Genomic DNA, 21,514 nt, shown 5'->3' with positions numbered 1-21,514 from the left:
TAGTTGTGGCACAGAGGCTTAGTTTTCCTACAGCATGCGGGATCTTAGTTCCCCAACCAGGGATCAAACCTGAGTCCCCTGCGTTGGAAGGCAGATCCTTAACCACTGGACTACCAGGGAAGTCCCCTATTTAATGAACTATAAATGAGGTATTGTTGGGTAGTGGGAAAGAATAAGCCTCGGGATATTTGGTCTCTTCTTGCTGTGCTGTTAGCTGCTGCTAAGTTGCTTCAGTTGTGTCCGACTCTGTGAGACCCCATAGACGGCAGCCTACCAGGCTCCGCCGTCCCTGGGATTCTCCGGGCAAGAACACTGGAGTGGGTTGCCATTTCCTTCTCCAATGCAGGAAAGTGAAAGTGACGTCGCTCAGTCGTGTCCGACTCCTCCAGACCCCATGGACTGCAGCCCACCAGGCTCCTCCGTCCATGGGATTTTCCAGGCAAGAGTACTGGAGTGGGGTGCCATTGCCTTCTCCGTGCTGTTAGCTACCAATGTGATTTTGGAAAAATCACTTATCTCTGAGCCTTGAAAGTTTTCTTCTAAAATAGGTGGACCTCGAAAGTTTTCTTTTAATATAGGTAAGGGGAATTGGATCAAACTGACTGAACCAAGTTTAATGAACTTTTCAAACTCTTTAAATTAAAAAAAACAAAATCGGTTTTAAAAACTGAAATGTTAAAATGTTCCAGGAGTTTCTGTCATTATCTGCTTTGGCACATTTGCCCTGATAATGAAGCTGTGAAATCCTTGGTTACTGCAGGGATTTATCTAGTGCCTAGCAGAGCACCAGGTACATAGTATAGGCCCAAACTATTGGCATGAAAGACACCAATCAGTCACAGCTTCATTCGTTTTTGTATTTCCCCGGCTCATGCTCCCTCATTCCCTTTCCCCAATTATTTCTGGTAATCTGTAGATATTTCTTGTGTTCAGGAATATGTCCACACTATGGGTGCCTCTTTGGGCATACATAGTGCCTAAGCATCTACTGCAGTTACTCTGTCATGGTGCTCTGTCACGACACTGCTAAGAATCTTTGATCCCCCTGTGAGCATTTTCCTAGTAAATTCAATAAAATTTTGAAGCCTTAATGCATATCAAAATTAGCATCTATACAGTTGTCCCTAGGTATCTGGGGGAGTGGTTTCAGGGACACCCCCCCCCCCACCCCAACGCATGCCAAAATCTTCGGATGTTCAAGTCCTTATATAAGAGGTAGTAAGGTTCAGATCAGATCAGATCAATCGCTCAGTCGTGGCCGACTCCTTGCTACCCCATAAATCGCAGCACGCCAGGCCTCCCTATCCATCACCAACTCCCGGAGTTCACTCAGACTCACGTCCATCGAGTCAGTGATGCCATCCAGCCATCTCATCCTCTGTCGTCCCCTTCTCCTCCTGCCCCCAATCCCTCCCAGCATCAGAGTCTTTTCCAATGAGTCAACTCTTTGCATGAGGTGGCCAAAGTACTGGAGTTTCAGCTTTAGCATCAGTCCTTCCAAAGAAATCCCAGGGCCAATCTCCTTCAGAATGGACTGGTTGGATCTCCTTGCAGTCCAAGGGACTCTCAAGAGTCTTCTCCAACACCACAGTTCAAAAGCATCAATTCTTCGGCGCTCAGCCTTCTTCACAGTCCAACTCTCACATCCATACATGACCACAGGAAAAACCATAGCCTTGACTAGCCGGACCTTTGTTGGTAGTTCTCTGTTTCTGCACTCATGGATACAGAGGGCTGACTATGTATACCTTGCAAAACTCCTAATAAAAGTTTTTCCTTCATAAGTCCTTTACTTTAGAGCTCAGAAAAACACATAGAATCAGGTGTCATTACTCTTGTCTGTCTCAAGTGCACGAATTCTTTCATCTTTTTGCAAAAAAAAAAAAAATTAAAGTCCTTATGTGGAGCAATTCCTGAAAGTAAAAACCTTGGACGGGGGAAACTAGTCATGATAATTTTTTGATAAGCCAGTTTTACTACTTGGGGATCTCTGAACTAGGTGATGATTTGAATACATACTTACTGTTATTTCCCCTTCTCCCTTTATCAGAACCTCCTGCGAACCTCCGCATTTCTGTTCTTTCCACCATTATTCTCGTTTAGTCACAAAGACTCAGAACGTTGTCATCATCTTTTTCACCCATAACCTCTTCTCTCATGTTCAGTTAGTATTTCAGTCTTGTAAATTCTTCTTCCTATCATTAGACTTTATTCTTCTATTTCCATGAGTCTTTTTAAAATTATTTTGAGTATATAGGAGCTATAATCAAATGCATAAAATTTAAATGGTAGAAAAGGACATGAGTAAAAAGTCCCCTCCCACCCACTTTCCAGCCACCAGGTTCCCCTGAGCGGCAGCCAATATTACCAGTTACTCTTTTCTATTTTATTTATTTATTTCAGTTTTATTTACCAGTGGTTAGGACTCTGTGCTTTCACTACTGTGGGCCCAGGTTCAATCCCTGGTCTGGGAACTAAGATCCTGCAAGTGTGTGGCACAGCCAAAAAAAAATTACTACCACATTTGCATAGTGCTCTTTTGAGCTTCTACAAATACGTCACCAAGAATTCTAGTATTTAAAATGTGTTACAAAACCAAGGTGTCGAGAAACATAACTTTAAAAGTTTAAAGATCTTGAAAGTCCTCATGACAAGGCGGAGGGCACTGTCTTCTTCAGAACCTCAACATTATTGCCTACAGCAATAATGTTTCTTTCTAAAGCAAGATTTCTGGGTTCTTTTCAGACCAGCTGCATCAGAATTTGGAGGGATAAATTCTTGGGAATCTATTTTTAATAAGCTTCCCAATAATTGTGCAACTCCAGAGCTACTATCCATATCTTAATCCTTTGCTGGTTAAATTCAGAAGCTTGATTCATCAGAATAGTAAGGACAAACTTTTATTAGCTAGGCTGATGAAACTAGTGTTTAAGAAGAGGGCAGCAACTAATTTAATAAATATAGGAGGGGCTAGATTATTTTTTCAAGTAGATCAAGTACATAAGAAATCAAATGACAGTTTTTTCAATTTAAGCATGGAGTCAAGCCAGGGAAGTTAACTATACAACCTAACATTTTAATGGCATTTTCTCCTATTGTAGGGATATATACCCAACACCCAAACCATGTCCGATCTTTGTGTAGGGCGCCTTCTGACTTTTAACTGCAGTGGACTTTCTCTTGACAGATTTTACGAGACTGGAAGGAAGCCCGTATGTATCAAATTTGGCATATCACAGTTTCTCCTGCAGTTGGAATCCCTGCTTAGTTAATGGCATTTCATTCTTTAGTTGCTCAGGCCAAAAAGTTTAGTGTCTTTGATTCCTGTAGGTCCATTAGCAAATCCTTTAGGCTATGCCTTCAAAACATACCTAGAACTTGACTGTTTTTTACCATACCCTAATTTCAACCACTCTGGAAGAAAAGTCAAAGTCGCTCAGTCGTGTCTGACTCTTTGTGACCCCATGGACTATACAGTCCATGGAATTCTGCAGGCCAGAACACTGGAGCGGGTAGCCTTTCCCTTCTCCGGGCGATCTTCCCAACCCAAGGATCGAACCCAGGTCTCCCACATTGCAGGCAAATTCTTTACCAGCTGAGCCACAAAGGACACACTGTGATTTCCCAAATAGTTGATTGCACTGGCCTTGTCTCTAGTCTGCTTCTGCTTTTGTCTGTCTGTAGGCAGTCTGTCCTCAAGGAACCACTCAGGGTGATCTGGTTAAAAAAATATAAGGCAGAATGTGTCACTCTTCTGCTCAAAATCCTCCAGTTGCTTCCCATGTTCTTCAGAATGAAAGTTCTTACTCTGACTGCAAGTCCCTACGGATCTGCGGTTTTCTCTCTTTAGTGCTCACTTCTCTGACTTTATCTCTTACCTAGTCTCGTCTGGCCAAACACATCCTCACTTAATGCGTCTTTGCATTTGCTCTGTTCTTTGGAGTTCTCTTCCTTCTTTATTCCTCACTTCTTCAGATATTTCATCAAAAGCTACCTTCTTAGTGAAGCCCTCTGTGATCACTCTGTCCAGTTCCAATCTACCATTTCATATCCCCTTTCCCTGCTTTATAATTATTTCTTAGCATTTATTACTAGCAGCAGCAGCAGCAGCAGCATACCATGTAGTTTAGTTGTTTAATCTTATCTGTTGTCTCTTTACCCACTAGAATGTAGCTCTGTAAGGACCATGTGCTGTTGAATCACCATTACCTAAAACAGTGCCTTCATAGTAGTCCTTCAAATATTTGGTGAATAAAGAAATGAATGTATCTTGCTTTGATAGTATCTTTCTTAATTTCACAGTTAACTAACTCTTAGAGGGCAGACTGATTTCCAAGTTTTGTGAAGCCATATTGAGGACTCCTGTATTTCCAGATTAATTTTTGTCAATGGAGCTTCCCACACAGAAGGCTTTGGCAGTTCTCCATTACCTACAGAATAAAACCAGATTTGATGTTAACATAATTGCTGCCATCTGACTCATCTTACTCTTCCTTTCTCTTTTATCATCCACAGATAAATCTGTTTCTGCCAAACTGACAAAACAATTTTTTCTCCTACCCTTTTTCATTCTTAACCAGTTTCCTTATTTGTAATAGCCTCTTTCTTTCTCCCCCTACTATTTAAAGCACTTTGTAGAGCATAGCTTAGATCCCGCCTTCCCCTTGTAGTTGTCTTTAACAAACCCAACCCATATCCATCTCCTTCTCAAATTCTGTGTTGTATAGTCTGTAATACTGACTTGGCAGTTTTGCTGCTTTGAATTATAATTATTTTTAAATGATTGACATCTTTGTTGAGGGCTATTGTTTGTATAAGTTGTTTTGCTAACACTGGTAAAATTTACAAAAATTGAAAAGCTAGGATGCTGACTATGTGCATATCTTACATTATTTGTGTCCACCATGAAGATGTGCACTTCATATTAGCTAAGGTAGTGGCTTTCAACTTTGACAGGACTTGAGAATCACCCAAAGAATCTTCAAAAAATTCCGGTGCCCAAGCTGTCCTCCAAATCTATTACGTCAGAAGGTCTGTGAGTGGAACCCAGGCATCAGTCATTTTAAAACTTCCCCAGGTGATTCTAATTGTATAGCTGTTGTTCACAACCAAGGATTAAGGCCAAAGGAAATTTGTTGGCTTACTTCTTTTGCCATTCTCCTTTTTGTCCAAGTGAATGAACAAATTGGTAAACATAAAGATTTGATAATATCTAGGCATTTGCTTAGGGAAAGAAAGTTAAGTATCTGCTATGTCTGTCTCATGTTACTTCATTGGATTCTTAAAATGCGTGAATGCTCAGTCACTTAAGTCGTGTCCGACCAACTTTGTGCGACCCCATGGACCACGGCCCACCAGGCTCCTCTGTCCGATGGGATTCTCCAGGCAAAGTAGTGCTAGATATATGAGCAGGTATTATACTCACAGATGAAGAAACTAAGACCCGAGTAATTAAGTGCTAAAGCCGGCATGTGAAACCATGTCTGACTCCCAGTGACTTTAAAAAAAAGAAAGTTGGTTAAAAAAAAGACACACTTTTAAGATAGAAATACACTAAAATACCAGGTGCACCGTCTCTTAAAGGGGAAATGCTTCTTGCTTCTGACTGCATCAGTTTCCAAGCCAGTTTGGTGTCTCACTGCTGAACTCTACCTTTTTGGACTTCGTATTTGCATCATTGCTTTTTGGCGTGTGAAACTCAAGGCATTCAGTGTGAATTTCCCCATCATTTCTTAATTTGGTCCTATTGTATGAGTACAACAATACTCGTTGTATCTGGCCATTGTACTTGGAAATTTTTACCTATCTGCCCAGTCACCTCGGGTTGGGGGTTTTAACAGATTTAAGCTCCTCAGCAGCATGTTGCTTATGTGATTTTTGCACTTACCTTAATCTTTCTTCCTAACTCATTAGAATATTATATCTCAGACTTCTGTATTTCCTCAGTTATTGATCTAGACATTCAGGCGTATCCTCTAATAAAGGCAAGTAGAGTTCTTTCCCTCCTTTCATATATATATATCAATGCTGTTTTGGATTTTAGATAAGACAGTTTTTTTTAATCTTGACTAAGATTGGGCCAATTCTTTTTTTTTTTAAATGATGACTTAAGGCTTTATCACTTACACTGAACTTCTAAATGACCAATTAAGGTATATACTTGGAAATCTTTTTATTGACATCTTGGGTGTCATTTATTAGGAAAGTCCAGAATGAGGACTAAGGAATAAGGATATCCTTCTAATTTGGTGCATGGAAAAGTTGTAAATTAAAAGGGAATGGATGGGAAAGATAACTAGAAAATAGAATAGCTATTTTTTGGTTTTTAAATGTAAATTTTATGGTGAAGTACGTTTTACTTACACATTATACAGTGTAAAATTCAGTGCTGACTTCTGTTAAGGAAAACCAGTCTGACACTTGCTAGAATGATAAGAGGCCTTAATTTTATACTTTTGTATTAGGGGAGAGAGATTGAGATCAGCTCCAAATAAGCAAAGACCAATGGAGATTTATAGCCAACAAGCAATTGCATGGCTGGGGTGGAGCGGGGGGCATAAATGGAAAAGTACTAATAGGAGACATCGGGGTAGAAGGATTCCTGCTCACTGGCAGATCAAGGACTTACACATCAGAGGTTGGAGATGTAGAGCTTGATCAGATATCCAGAGTTGGGGAATTCTCTTTAAACTGACAGCAGGATTCTTGCTAAGACTGGGCTAGGCAGGCCATAGACAAGAGGGGGCAAGATAAAGGCCTAGTTGAGAAGAGGGCTCAGAGGAGCCTGACTAAAGTTTGGACAAGGAGGAGGTCTTTGGCACGCTTATGCGTGTTACATTATTACTTTAGTAAATCTTCAAGCAATTTTCCTTAGCGTTGGTAGAATTTTTTTTTATGAAATTTCTTTAAACGTGTCTGCCTTCCCTACCTGTTTGTCTACATACACCCAAACTTGTAATTGGTTACTACTAGAACAGTTTCTAAGAAATACTTGAAATGACTTTTTAAAGAGTAAGCATGGAACAAATTATTTGAAAATGTCATGATCTGTTTTTTATAATGTTGATTATAATTTAGACATAACTATCCTTTTAAACCTTAGCCTTTATGGATAATGATAAATCAAAATCAACTATATACGTCTAAAATTTTCTCTCTTTTTTGTTGGGGGGGTATGCCGCACAGCTTGTGAGATCTTAGTTGCCCAACCAGGGATCAATCCCATGCCCCTGATAGTGAGAGCACAGAGTCCTAACCACTTGACTGCCAGGGAATTCCCCTAATTGCATTCTGAATCTTTGTAGTATCTCCAGATCTAAACTGGGAAGATAACATTTAGCTTATTTGGAATTTAGTGAAATCTTTATTCCACTTCCTGGAGATCACTGAAAATGTATTTTTTTCCCCTCAACTTACACCCCAAATTAAATTCTCACTAGCCTCTAGGGACTCTTAGCTAGCAGGGATTTTGTTTGATAAAGGCAGTGAAACTGGAATTCTGGAGCCAGTTTGATACTGAAATACATGGCATGTCAACAGCTTGGAACTTGCATCTATTAAATAATTGACCCAGTGAGTTTATTGTTGATACTCTGAAAACTTTAGAAACAGACCCAGAAAATGTACTACACCGAGGCAAGGTGTATTAAAGAAAAAAAACAAAAACAGATAACATCCTGGGGGAGAGAGGAATGAATAGGCAAAGCGCAGAGGGTTTTTTTTTTTGTTACGTTTTGTTTTAAAGCACAGAGGTTTTTTAGGAAATACTCTGTATGATACTATAATGGTGGATACGTTGGTCCACATCCATAGAGTGTGCACCACAAAGAGTGAACCCTAATGTAGGCCTTGGGCTTTGGGTGATAATGATGTGTCAGTGTAGATTCATCAGTTGTAGCAAATGTGCCACTCTGGTGGGGATCTTAATAATGGGGAAGACGTGCACACGGGGGAGACAGTGTTGGGCTTCCTGGGGGCTCGGCCGATCAAGAGTCTCCCTGCAATGCAGGAGACCTGGGTTCCATCCCTGGGCTGGGAAGATCCCCCGGAGAAGGGAATAACAACCAATTCCAGTATTCTTGCCTGGAGAATTCCATGGACAGAGGAGCCTGGTGGGCTACAGTCCATGGGATTGGAAGAGTGGGGCAGGGTATGCTGGCGGGGAAAGGGAGACAAGGTATATGGGAAATCCCTGTATGTTCCTCTCAGTGTTGCTGTGAACCTGAAACTGCCCTTAGAAAAAACAGTCTTACAATCCAAAATAATAACAGCAGCAATGACATCCTAAATATCTTCAAATAGGAAAAACTCTCTTAAGAAATAACATTGAATTCTGTACAGATAGAACTTTCTTACTAGGATAAAAAAAGTAGTATCTCTTTCTGGAGGAGGAATGCAGCTACTTATCCTTCAATAGTTTTGAAAGGTTGTAGAATAAAAATAAGTAAACATTTACGAAAGCACAATTTACTACTCTTTTTTGAAGTATAGTTAGTTGAGAACATGAGGAAACTTTGAAAGATGATCAAAGTAAACTTTGAAAGATCAGTTTAAAGGGAAGCAGAATGGTCACTTTGAAAAACTTTTGGTCAAGAAAAAGTTGTTTCTGTTTATCAATACTGATGAAGATTGTAGTGATGGGGAACATTAGATGAGTAGGACCCAAAGAACTTCTGAAAGAGAGAAATTATTTTCTCAGTAATTTGAAGGGTTTGTTCAGTTTGATAACTTAAAGCATAGTTGTCTTACTAGCAGTCTTGTCTAGCTGACGTTTACTGAGCATCCATGTTATATTTTAAATGTTTTGCCACAGTCTTGACATAGGCGCTGTGATAAATGTTCAAAAGTTTGGTAGAAGGAACAGGATTCTTGAGGCTTTAGTAATAGAGAAAATATCTTTGAAAGAAACAGATGGCCCAGCTTTAAAAAGTGGGACTGATTTAGACAGAGATGAAGAGAGAGAGAGGCACGAGGATGGTGTGAGTAAAGGCCCAGAAACAAAGTCATTAATACACTTAATAGACTAATGAAGGAGACAAAGGTTACTCGCTGGCAGTGATTTCATTCCTGAAGTATACAAAACTTGGGCAGTATAAACGGACCTCGGCTTTGTGGATAACTGGAATATGGATATTATCTAGTGAAAAATTTCTTCACTGCCTGTCTGGAATTACTTTCCCAACATTGACAGTTGTTAAATATTCAAGTTGAAATTCTTTTGTTAAGGAAATTATTTTAAAAGGTGGTTATGAATAGATGTAATGTTGAAATATTTGGGGTCTGTTATTAAAAAATTGTTTAGGGGAATTCCCCAGCAGTCCAGTGGTTAGGAGTCTGCTTTTACTGCTGAGGGTTTGGGTGCAATCCCTGGTCAGGGAACTAAGGTCCCACAAATTGTATGGCACACCCAAGGAAAAAAAAGATTAGTAAATTAAAAATGTGAGTTTTATAAAAATTTCATAAATTTATTTTTCTAATAATTTTCTAAAGTTTCTTACTAAAATTAAAACTAGCAGCTTCTGGGAAACAATAGGATATATTACCTTCTTGGTTTGATTGTTAAACTTCAGTACAAATATTAGCAATAAAAAAATGAAATTTTGAATCTTGCAAGGATTGAGTGTTTTGCTTTATTTGCCTTTTTGGAAAAGTAAGATGATAAGGAAAAGAGAAGAAACTGAAATATAAGAAAACTTTGATTGATACTTACAGACTTTAAATTCCCCCTGTTTGGGTTAGAAATACAATACAATGCATTCCATGGAATTAACATTATTATAATCTTTAAATATATAAAGGATGGAATTGTATATGAGACTTGAGCTTCTCCCCCTTTAAAATACACGCTTTATTGCAGATACTATCATATGAATGTTATGTACAGTGAAACTTACTTTATGAAACAAAGACTTTTTAAAAACTTGTATTTACTTATTTTTGTCTGTGCTGGGTCTTCGTTGCTGCATGGGCTTTTCTCTAGCTGTGGTGAGTGGGGGCTACTCTAGTTGTAGTGCACAGGCTTCTCTTGTCACAGAGCACAGGCTCTATGCGCGTGGGCTCCAGTAGTTGCAGCACATGTGCTCAATACTTGCTGTTCCTGGGCTCTAGAACACAGGCTCAGTGGTTATGGTGCATAGGCTTAGTTGCTCCATGGCATGTGGGACCTTCCTGGGCCAGAGATCAAACCCATGTCCCCTGCATTGGCAGGCACATTCTTAACCACTGGACCCCAGGGAGGTCCCATCCCTCATCTGTATTGCAGCAAAAATATTTTTGCAATTACCAGCTGCTCTGCCATTTCTCTTTCTCCTTCTGCTTGTTCCCATGATTTTGTTTCTCTCTCTTAAATTTCATCTTGTTAGTTTTGACTCAGTTTTGAGACTGGATGATAAAATTTGGACTTTTAAAGTTGTTTATCATTCTATTTATCTCTCCCAACTTTGTGACAACTGCAGCTTTCACATGCAAAGTTTTGTCTTAATTCTTGGTTTAAAGAAATTCTGAAAGGACTAGGCAAAGCCACGAGATCTCACTATATAAAGTCTCCTGAATTTTAATACCTGTATTAAAATTATAGTAGTATAGTATTGCATAGTATTGCAAATTATGTGTAGTATTGCAAATTATGTACTATAGTATTGCATAATATAGTCGATTGTCTAGTGCATTGCCACCCCTTTGTTAAGTATGTGACCTTGGACAAGGAACTTCTGAACCTGTTCCTTCATTTACAGTGGAGATAATAGTCTCTTCTCTGCCTATTTTAACAAACTATTTTAAGATCAAAAGAGAGGTTATGAAAGAGTTTTGTAAACAATAAAATAGTATTCATTAATTTACATTCTTTGTGTGTGTCAGGTCTTAGTCCTAGGTGTACAGTAATGAACAAACAACAAATTTTTATGCTCTAAGCCAAGAGTTGGCAAATCTTGCCCATTAAGGCCTAGGGGAAAAAAAACCAAAAGAATATTTCATGATGTGAAAATTACATGAAATACAAATTGCAGTATCTAAAATAATGTTAGTTAACTCAGTAGGGGTAAACCTTTCACACTATAGATGTGTTTGTGTGTGTATGTGTGTATATACATATATATATCAAAAACATTCACATCGTACCCTGTAATTATTTTATAGCTATTTGTCAGTTGTACCTCAGTTAAAAAGTCTTATTGGAACATAGGCTCATTTAGTTTACAGTTGGGACAGAGATCATGTAGTCCACACCGCTCTGAAACATTTATTGTCTGGCCCTTTAGCACTTTGCAGACCTCTGCTGTACGTTCTTGGAATTCTTTTGGAGGTCTTGAGCAATAACCATATGTTCAGTGGTAAGTTCTTTGAAGGAATTTAAAGCAAGTAAAGGGGCAAGAATTATGAAGGGTGTGGAGGGTCCAGTAGGTAATTTATAGAAGTCAGGAAGTCAGAGAAGGGTACTTTAGTGGGTGATATTTGAATGAAGACAGAAGTGAACTCTGATAGAAAAGCATTTCTGGCAAAAGAAATAAAAACTGCAATAGCCCTAAGGTGGGAATATAGCTGTAGGTCTAGGAACTAAACAGTAGAAGAATGAGAGGGGGTGAGCCAATTGTAAATGAGACCCATGGAGCACACTTGAGATTTTACAGTGATTATATGAATGTATCATTACTACTTATGTTATATCTATTCCTTCAAGGTGTTTTTATAGTATTGACATAAATAGTTTTTATAGTATTGACATTTATATATTGACAGAACAGCTCAACACTTCAAAGCCATCTTCAAAGACTGTCAGATGTTTATCTAATACTGAGTATGGTCATCTCATGTAGGGGGATTGGTTCAAGGACCCCCATAGATCACAGAATACAAGAATGCTCAAGTTCTTTATGTGAAATGGTGTAGGATTTGTATATAACTTACATCCTGCCATATATTTTAAATCATCTCTAGATTACTTGTAATGTCTAATATAATATAAATACTATGTAAATAGTTACTAGTGTGTAGCAGATTCAAGCTTTGACTTTTGGAATTTTCTGGAATTTTTTTCCCCAAAATATTTTCAATCCTTATATGCTGAACCCACAGAGAGTTGACTGTAATCTGTCTTTTTTGCTAACTCCCAGAAATAAAAAAAAGGGAGTCGTTTACAGTGACAGTGGTAGGACCCACATGTTGGCATCTAATGAGAACTACATTTCTTTTAACTGCTCATTTAAAACTTCACCTTATCATAGTATATATATCTTCAAGTCTCCCCACTTTAGTTTAAAAATTAGGAGATGTTTTGTTTTCTTTAACTGGACATTTCTCCTGTTCTTGATATTCTCAGATAATTTTTTTAAATTATTTATTGTATAGGAAATGTTGGCATGCCCTTTTTGCTTTTTAAAAAATTATTTTTCATACAAATAATTTCTAGCATACGATTTTTTGAACATAGAAATGAGCTTAAAATTGGAAGAAAAAAAGCTTTTGTATGTAATACTACTATCAGAGGTGGTCTAAGTTAGAAGTTAGTAGCCATACATTTATGTAAATATATATACTTCAAAAAAAAGATAGGAAAGCAACATTTTGCAACCCTTTTCACTCAACAGCATGGTAAGTAATCAACTCATGTTATCAGCAGAACACTTCTCAAATGTTTTTGCTTTCAGAACTCATTTATACTCTTAGAAATCAAGTTGTTGTTCCCCCAGTGTTACTGAGATATAACTGACATACAGCACTAAAGTTTAAGGTGTACAGTGTATGATTTGACTCATATACATCATGAAATGATTATTATAGTAAGTTTTGTGAATATCCATCATCTGACAGATACAAAAGTAAAGAAATAGTTTTTTAAAAAGTTTGCCTATGATGAGAACTCTTAGGACCTATTCTCTTTAACAGCTTTCATATATTAAATACAGCAGTTAATTATATGTATTATCTTATACATTACATCCCTAGTACTTACTTATCTTGTTAACAGGAAATTTGTACCTTTTGACTATCTCTCCCCACGCCTAAATTCTTTTTCTGTGAGTTTTTGAAGTATAAATGACCTATAACACTATGTTAGTTCCTGTTATACAGCATAGTGATTTGATATTTCTATACATTTCCAAATAATTACCCCAGTAAGTCAGTTAAGGTGTGTGACAAAGATGCTACATAGTTATTGACTATTATTCCCCACACTGTACGTTTCATACCAGTCACTTAATTTATTTTGCAACTAAAGATTGTACCTCTTAATTTCCCTTACTTATTTCTTTCCTCCACACAAACCTCTCCCTTCTGGCAACTGCCTTTCTCTGTTTCCATTATTCTGATTGTTTTTTAGATTCCACATGTAAGTAAAATTATATAGTATTTGTCTTTTTATGACTTACTTCACTTAGCATAATACTCTCTATGTCCATTCATATTGCAAATGGCAGATTTTCATTCTTTTTTTTTTCCCAAGTAGTATATCATTTTGGCTTATGTCTTACATGTTTGTTCAGAGTACCAGAGCTTTTTAATGACTTGAGCATTTGCTTTGTGGCACTTAGTCCTGGTAATTTTTTTTTTTTAATTGAAGGATAATTGCTTTACAAAATTTTGTTGTCTTCTGTCAAACCTCAACATGAATCAGCTATAGGTATACATATGTCCCCTCCTTTTTGAACCTCCCTCCCATCTCCTGCCCCATCCCACCCCTCTAGGTTGATACAGAGCCCCTGTTTGAGTTTCCTGAGACATAGAGCAAATTCCCGTTGGCTATCTATTTTACATACGGTATGTAAGTTTCCATGTTACTGTCTCCATACATCTCACCCTCTCCTCCCCTCTCCCCATGTCCATAAGTCAAATATTCCATTGTGTTTATATGTGTACACACATACTCCACATCACTTCTTTATCCATTCATTTAGATTATTTCCATATCTTGGCTGTTGTAAATAATGCTGGAGCGAATATAGAGGTGCGTTTATCTTTTCCATTTAGTGTTTACGTAGAAATTGAGGGGGTTTTGGTTGTTTCTTTTGGGGGGGGGGCGGGATTTGTATTTGACTGCACTATGTGGCATGTCAGATCTTACTTCCCTGACCAGGAATCAAACCCTGCCCCATGCAATGAAATTGAATTTTTATTTATGTGGCTTCTGAGTATTTTGTATATGTGCTCAGTCACTTTCAGTAGGGTCTGACTCTTTGCAACACCTGTAGTCCAGTGGGCTATGGACTGTAGCCTACTGGCTCATTTGTCCATGGGATTCTCCAGGTGAGAATACTGTAGTGGATTGCCATGCCTTCCTCCAGGGGATCTTCCCGACCCAAGGATCCAAGCTGCATCTGCCATGTCTCCTGCATTTCAGGCAGATTTTTTACTACTGGGCCACTAGGAAAGCCCTGATATGTATTGTATTAGATATTAAAACTTAAAAGGAGTTTTTCAAGCAACTCATTTTAATCATAATGATAATAAAAATTTATTGCATTTTGACATAAATGATTAGTATACATAGGTATTTCTTAAAACCTTTATTTTTGAAAATGCAAAAAGAATCTGTGGGAAAAAATAGTGTTGTTTTACATTATGCATATCTTTTAAATATCTCCATTCAGTTTGTCGAGCTATGTTGTCTTAGTTTGTACTTACTGTTCCCTCTGCGTGGGATGCTCACCTTGGTATCTATTCATCCTCCAATCCAGCTGAAACATCATTGCCTTTGAAAGTCACCCCAAGCCCTCCTTAAATACATATGTAGAATTGACAGCATCTTCCTTTGTGCTTCACTGTGCCTTTTAATGCTTGCTGTGTTACTATCTAAGTGACAGATCCCTTGAGGACAGCGACAGTGTCTTATTCGGTATTTAATCTTTATTTACTGACTCTTCCTGGCTCTTCAGTAAATGTTTGTTGAATGGATAAACTGCTGCTTTTTTACATGCACTGTCAGTTTCTACATTATCCAAATCACTTTTTCAGTTATGGCATTTCCATCAAATTTTGTAACTTTTGAAAATTTGTAGGTAACTTCAGAAATATGAGTAATGTGAATTTTCAGTTTGGTAACTTCTACTTTTATGTATTCAAACATTAATAAGTAATATGTAAAATATAGCTGTAGCTTTATTCTTTTAAGGGAATTTGCTTTTGGGGTAGTATATGAATATATTTTTGAATTGCACGCACTTAATTTTTCTTGACTGAGGGGAGTTTCTTAATTAAGTATTATGGGAAATGCACCTTGACAGAAAGACCATAGCTGCTCAACAGACTTACACAAATAGGCTAAAAAAATGGGTTTGCTTTTCAAAATAGGTTTGCTAATTTCTTAAATAAGTGATTGATAACAACAGTTAACAAGTACAGTAATATGATTAAGTGCACTTGCAAAGCACATATACACAATTGGAAATCCATATTAGAACTGTTAGTCCTGTATAGTGTAATTCTCATGAGTTGAGAAGCACTTCTTATTAGAAACTCTATCTTTTTATTGTTGTTGCTTAGTTAATATAGGAGCTTTATGGAATGTTTCGTCTTAATCTCCACCAGTTTTCATCAGAGGGTATCTACAATTACCCTGCAACATCAGAGTTCTGAAACTGTACGTACGTGCATAAGAATATCTTAAGGTGTTTGTGTTATGGATTCCTCAACCCTGCTTCCAGGTGGTCAATATACAAGTTTGTCTTCTAATTCTTAAAGATACAGAGAGTTTTATAGCTCAGAGAAGTTTTGCAGCTCTCCTAATCTCTTCTAGGAGTTGGATTATTATGAGGAAATTCAGAACCAAAAAAAGTTAGCAAAGTTTCCAGAATCACAAATCTAGTTAGTTAATGGACCAACAGATCCAGTCATTAGAATCCAGGGTTTTCATTCTGCCTTGCTGCATGAATCAGTCAGCCTTTCTTGCCTGAACAAATAAGTTTCGTTATGGAGCAGCTTTTCTTTTATTTTTTTAAGAATAAGAGCAAAGTCATTTAAGATCTTCCATATAAACCTAGGGATGCTAAAGTTGTAAACTATTTCCGTCTTTTTCAAATTCTCAACCCCAGCTTTATTTTCCAAAGACTTTAGTGTCTTTTTTCTTTGCCTTAAGAATTGTTTGACTTTCGTAACTTTAATTTTATTTTAGTCAACAGGAGCTTTAAAGTTGTTTGAAGGAAATGGAAGAAATCAACAGAGCATGCCTAACTGGAAAGTAGAGCTCAGTTTATTGTTAGATATACATGTTCCTCTTTGCCCCTTGTCAGTAACTTGGATCAGCTTTCTAGTCATCACATGAGATATTAGGGAATTTTTAGTAGCCTCATAACGTGTTACAATTATATGAGAGAGCCTTTGCGATCAGTCCTATTTCATTGCTAACATCATTATTACACACACACACTTACACATATATAGGTTATCACTAAATGTTACTCCAGATTGTTGGATGGTTTTCTTTCTATTATATAGGATCTTACATTCCTTGTTAAGATTCTCAAACAACATTTACTTGTTAAGAGATGAGAGGTTGATTTATATAGCAGATTAAATACATGGTTTTACCTTACCTTTTATGACAAAACTTTTTAAATGAAAATGTAGAGAAAAAAGGGAATGGAAAGAGACGTAAATTAGTAATAGTTTAAATTAGTAAGCGTGTCATCAGTGGACCAAAGTCTGTGTTTTTTTAGCAATTTTAAAAAACACAGCGTTATTTTTTTATTCATATTATTTTTAAATTTTTGTTTATTTGGCTGTGCTGGATCTTTGTTGCTGCAAGCAGGATTTCTCTAATTTCAGTAAGCAGGGTAGGGGGGCTACTCTCCAATTTCAGTGTGCAGGCTTCACATTGCAGTGACTTCTCTTAATGCAAACCACAGACTCTAGGACACAGGCTCAGTAGTTGTGGTGCATAGGCTTAGTTGCCCTGTGGCATGTGGAATCTTCCAGGACCAGGGGTTTAACCCTTGTCCCCTACATTATCAGGCAGATTCTTAACCACTAGACCACCAGAGAGGTCCTTAAGCAGTTCTTGATAAAAAGTGAAATGGTTCAAAAACATGAAAAAAAATAAGATCAGAGGAAACCCAAAACACATTGAAGAAGAAAACTGTTGTGGAAGTAGGGGCTTTTCTGGAGGACATCAATTTAAGGAGAAAGAAGGGAAGAACTCAGAACAACCTTGGAGTGGATTAGTTGTGGAATTGTTCTCTAAGCTTTCTGGACCACATGACTCCATTGAGTATGCTATAGAATTTTGGTAGATAACCCTTTATAAAGTTAAGTAAGTTTATTCTATTCCTACTAAAAACTAGTAGTTGTGTTGTTGTACTATGATATTTGAACGGGTATTGAATTTTGTTTTTTCCAGCATGAGGTAAGATGATCACAGGGTTTTGCTTCTTTAATTTGTAAGTTATATTGATTTATTAGTATTGAATCATCCTTGTATTGGGATAAACACCATAAACATAAATTGGTATAAAACCAGTTTGCTAATGTTTTATTTAGTTTTGCTTAAGGATTTATAAATGAAATAGGATTGTAGCTTTCTATTTTTGTGACTATAGTATATTTTGACCAAAATTGATATTTCAGCTTTTTAAAAAGAAAAATTCAGAAGTAAAGCAGCATGTATATCCCCAAATTAGAACAAATCTGTATGGATAATAAACACTTTGAGATGTCTTGTGAAAGGAGACTCTGAAGGCTGCTAACCAGTAGGATTTAAACAGGAAATTATATTTCAAGGGATGTGATAAAAATTTTGTTGTCTGTTAATTCCTTCCCATCTTACATGCTACTCTTCATAATTCTTTTACTGTAAATTTTATTTGTCTTTAGGTACGCATAGCTGCTAAATTTATCACTCATGCACCACCAGGGGAATTCAATGAAGTGTTCAATGGTGAGTAAAGATTAGTACTTAGTTGTTTCAGACCCTCTTTAATCACTTACAAGCATTATTGAGTGTTTGCTGTCTCTCTTAATCCTTACAACATTATAGCTATAGCTAAGGAAATCAGAATTCAAAGAGGTTAAAATAACTTATCCAATATCACCCTATCACCCAGCTGGTAAGTGTCAGAGCAGGGATTTAAACCCAGGTCTGCATCAAAAGCATGCTCTTAAGACCCCAGTATATTAGGATACCTATCTTATGTGAAAAAGATTTAAAGTAGTTCAGTATTGATCAATGTAGAAACAATATTAAATTTCATGCTGCTGCCGCTAAGTCGCTTCAGTCGTGTCTGACTCTGTGCGACCCCATAGACGGCAGCCCACCAGGTTCCCCCGTCCCTGGGATTCTCCAGGCAAGAACACTGGAGTGGGTTGCCATTTCCTTCTCCAATGCATGAAAGGGAAAAGTGAAAGTGAAGTCGCTCAGTCGTGTCCGACTCTTAGCGACCCCATGGACTGTAGCCCACCAGGCTCCTCCATCCATCAGATTTTCCAGGCAAGAGTACTGGAGTGGGGTGCCATTGCCTTCTCCAATTGAAAATTTACACTTGGTCAATATGGAAGACAGACTAGGCAAAGAAGGGCTGCATTTGTTTTCCTTGTTAGTGCTCGAATACTCAAAACAAGTCATAAAGAAGAAAGTTTTGGTTTACTTCTTTTGTGTTATTTTACTCCTTGTAAATAACATTTATATTTCTCTTACTTGCTTTTCCTCTGCATCATTAATTTTACCATTATAATTAATTTATAATATAATATTAAATTTCATAGTTTTATATCTATCATTATAGATCATAGCTTAAATCTCTTCAGTGCTTTTACTCAAGAAGTGCCATAGTTTAGGACAATTTTTAGAGCCATTGGGGCTGAACTGACTGTATCCGGGAAGCTTGTTAAATATACAGATTCCAGTGTTGTCATCGGAGAAGGCAATGGCACCCCAATCCAGTACTTTGCCTGGAAAATCCATGGATGGAGGAGCCTGGTGGGCTGCAGTCCATGGGGTCGCCAAGAGTCAGACACGACTGAGCAACTTCACTTTCACTTTTCACTTTCCTGCATTGGAAAAGGAAATGGCAACCCACTCCAGTGTTCTTGCCTGGAGAATCCCAGGGACGGGGGAACCTGGTGGGCTGCCGTCTATGGGGTCGCACAGAGTCAGACACGACTGATGCGACTTAGCAGCAGCAGCAGCAGCATTCCACTATATTTACAACCTTCCATACTATTTACTGTCGTAACACAGTTTACAGAATAAAAAATGTAAATGAGGCATTATAACTGTGTTAATGTCAATCATCATAATCCCATTTTAAGTTGTAAACTGATTCATCTTAAAATTCCCCTTAAGTAAAATCGTAATCTATGTGCATCTTGGTTCAGTTTAGCAAACATTTATTTTGAAATTCTACTTTTACATTAAAAGGTTACCTCCTTAGTTAGGGGAACTGTATGATGTTCATTTGCACCTGGCTCAGAGCTCCACAAATTGTGGAACAATCAATAATCTCCACTGGTAAAATTAATGATGCAGAGGAAAAACAACTAAGAGAAATCAGAATGTTATTTACAAGGAGTAAAATAACACAAAAGAAGTAAATCAAGACTTTCTTCTTTATGACTTGTTTTGAGTATTTGAGCACTAACAAGGAAAACAAATGCAGCCCTTCTTTGCCTAGTCTGGCTTCCATATTGACCAAGTGTAAATTTTCAACAACAGAGCTTTTAGAAATTCTCCTGCAACTTGAACTTTAACTGATTAGCTCAGATAAATTCTTGACTTAAAAATTAGTGGCCTTTATAAAATAAGTACCTTGTTTTATTTCTGACAATTAAATGTACTTTATAGGACTATTGTGAAAATAATTGATACCAAAGCATTAGATTAAGAATTGGCAAGCTACTTATGACATGACAGCTGGTTTTTATTGGAATGCTACACATTGACCTCTGCCAGCCCCTTCTTTCAAAAGCTCTAAGAGTCAATTGCCTTTGCCTTATAATTAGCCTTCTCTCTTGGAGGACTATAGTGCATGTTTTTGCAAAGAGTCGAATGTGACTGAATAACTGAAAACACACACACACACTTGGAGTTAATTCTTGGTAGTTTCTTAGTAACAAGGACCCTCCTCTTCCAAAGGAGAAGTGACTGGACTCTTGATACACAGCTTTTTGAAAAGATTGTAGGCCCTGCATTAGATGCTCCGAGGAAAATATGTTCAGCAATTTCTCTGCCACTGACTGAATTGTGCCCAGCTCTTTTGGTCTGTTACAGAAAAGCCTACAATTAATCTATTTTAAAAGAATTCTTTAGATATAAATTATCAGTCCTAACTTTAACTTTCTATAAACCATGTTTTTCGTTTGCTATAATCAAACTCCATGAGAATTTATTGTTGGATTATTATATTACAAATCTGTGAAAATCTGTGAACATTGTTAACATCTGTTTTTGTATGTACATTTTTAGAATTTCAAATATATAGTATACATACATAGTGAAGTCACTCAGTTGTGTCCGACTTTTTGCGACCCCATGGACAGTAGCCAACCAAGCTCCTCCATCCATGGGATTTTCCAGGCAAGAATACTGGAGTGGGTTGCCATTTCCTTCTCCAGGAGATCTTCCCAACCCAGGGATCGAACCCGGGTCTCCTGCATTGTAGGCAGATGCTTTACCGTCTGAGCCACCAGGAGGTATCCATAACTAATCTTCCAAAGCCTGATTTTCTAGAAATCTAATCTAGAAATCTGCTAAAATTTCTCAAGTTTGCCTTCTATTGAACATTTGAATTTTAACATCTTTAACATTGTTTTCCTCCTCAGATGTCCGGCTACTACTTAATAATGATAATCTCCTCAGGGAAGGGGCTGCACAGTACGTATCTTTCTAAATCCACTTACTTGTTATTGTAATATTGGGTAAACTATGTTGATAATAAACTAGTACCCTGAAAACAGTTTAAAATACTTCAAAATAAAGCAGTTGTTTTATTTTGGGTTTTTTTTAGTTGTTTTTCTCCCCCTTGGAGAAAACATGTTCCCTCCAAACATTATTTCTTTAAAGTTTATTATGTATGGTCTTATTTTTATTTTTGCTCAGATATTTTTTCTCTGCTCAACAGAATTTAATGTTAGGTATTACATTTTCTTCTGTAGTTCTTTTTGTTCATGCTGAATTTTTTTTTATAACTGCCAGTTGTAGAAAGATTAGGCTGGTACTAAGTGATGATGTTTCTCACATTGCCAAGAATAGCAGATGCTGAGAAAGTACCTTAATAGAGTTAACCAAAGAATAATTACAGGATTATTCTATCCAGTCATTGATTTAGAATATCATTTTCATTTTGTCCTTATCCTCAAAAACATTAAATTGGTGGTTGGTTGGTTGATTTTCTTGTCTCTTAAATCTTAAACACTGTCTAGCTTTTAGGGCCTCCTGTTCTCTGGCTTTATCACTACTCTGCTTTACTCTTCAGTACAAAGTGCTCGTTTAGTTACTGTCTATCCACCTGGCCCACAGTTCCTTCCTAAAGAGGAAACCAGAGTTGGATAATGACTGTGCAGAGGTGGGGTGGGGAGATGGAACAAGTCT

The 21,514-nt window shown here is 37.4% G+C and overlaps 1 protein-coding gene across 1 annotated transcript in view; it reads left to right on the top strand.

Moving 5' to 3' along the window:
* Positions 1-21,514, top strand: part of CAPZA1 (capping actin protein of muscle Z-line subunit alpha 1) — a 42,463-nt gene that overhangs the window by 3,924 nt on the left and 17,025 nt on the right. The window contains exons 2-3 of the mRNA XM_006071494.4: positions 17,803-17,866; positions 20,746-20,797. Of these exons, the coding sequence (XP_006071556.1) occupies positions 17,803-17,866; positions 20,746-20,797 (116 nt within the window). The remainder of the gene's footprint in view (positions 1-17,802; positions 17,867-20,745; positions 20,798-21,514) is intronic.

Source organism: Bubalus bubalis, chromosome 6, assembly GCF_019923935.1.
Source record: "Bubalus bubalis isolate 160015118507 breed Murrah chromosome 6, NDDB_SH_1, whole genome shotgun sequence".
Classification (NCBI taxonomy): Eukaryota; Metazoa; Chordata; class Mammalia; order Artiodactyla; family Bovidae; genus Bubalus; species Bubalus bubalis.
The sequence above is the reverse complement of the archived record's forward strand: the minus strand, read 5'-3'. Positions and strand labels throughout refer to the sequence as shown.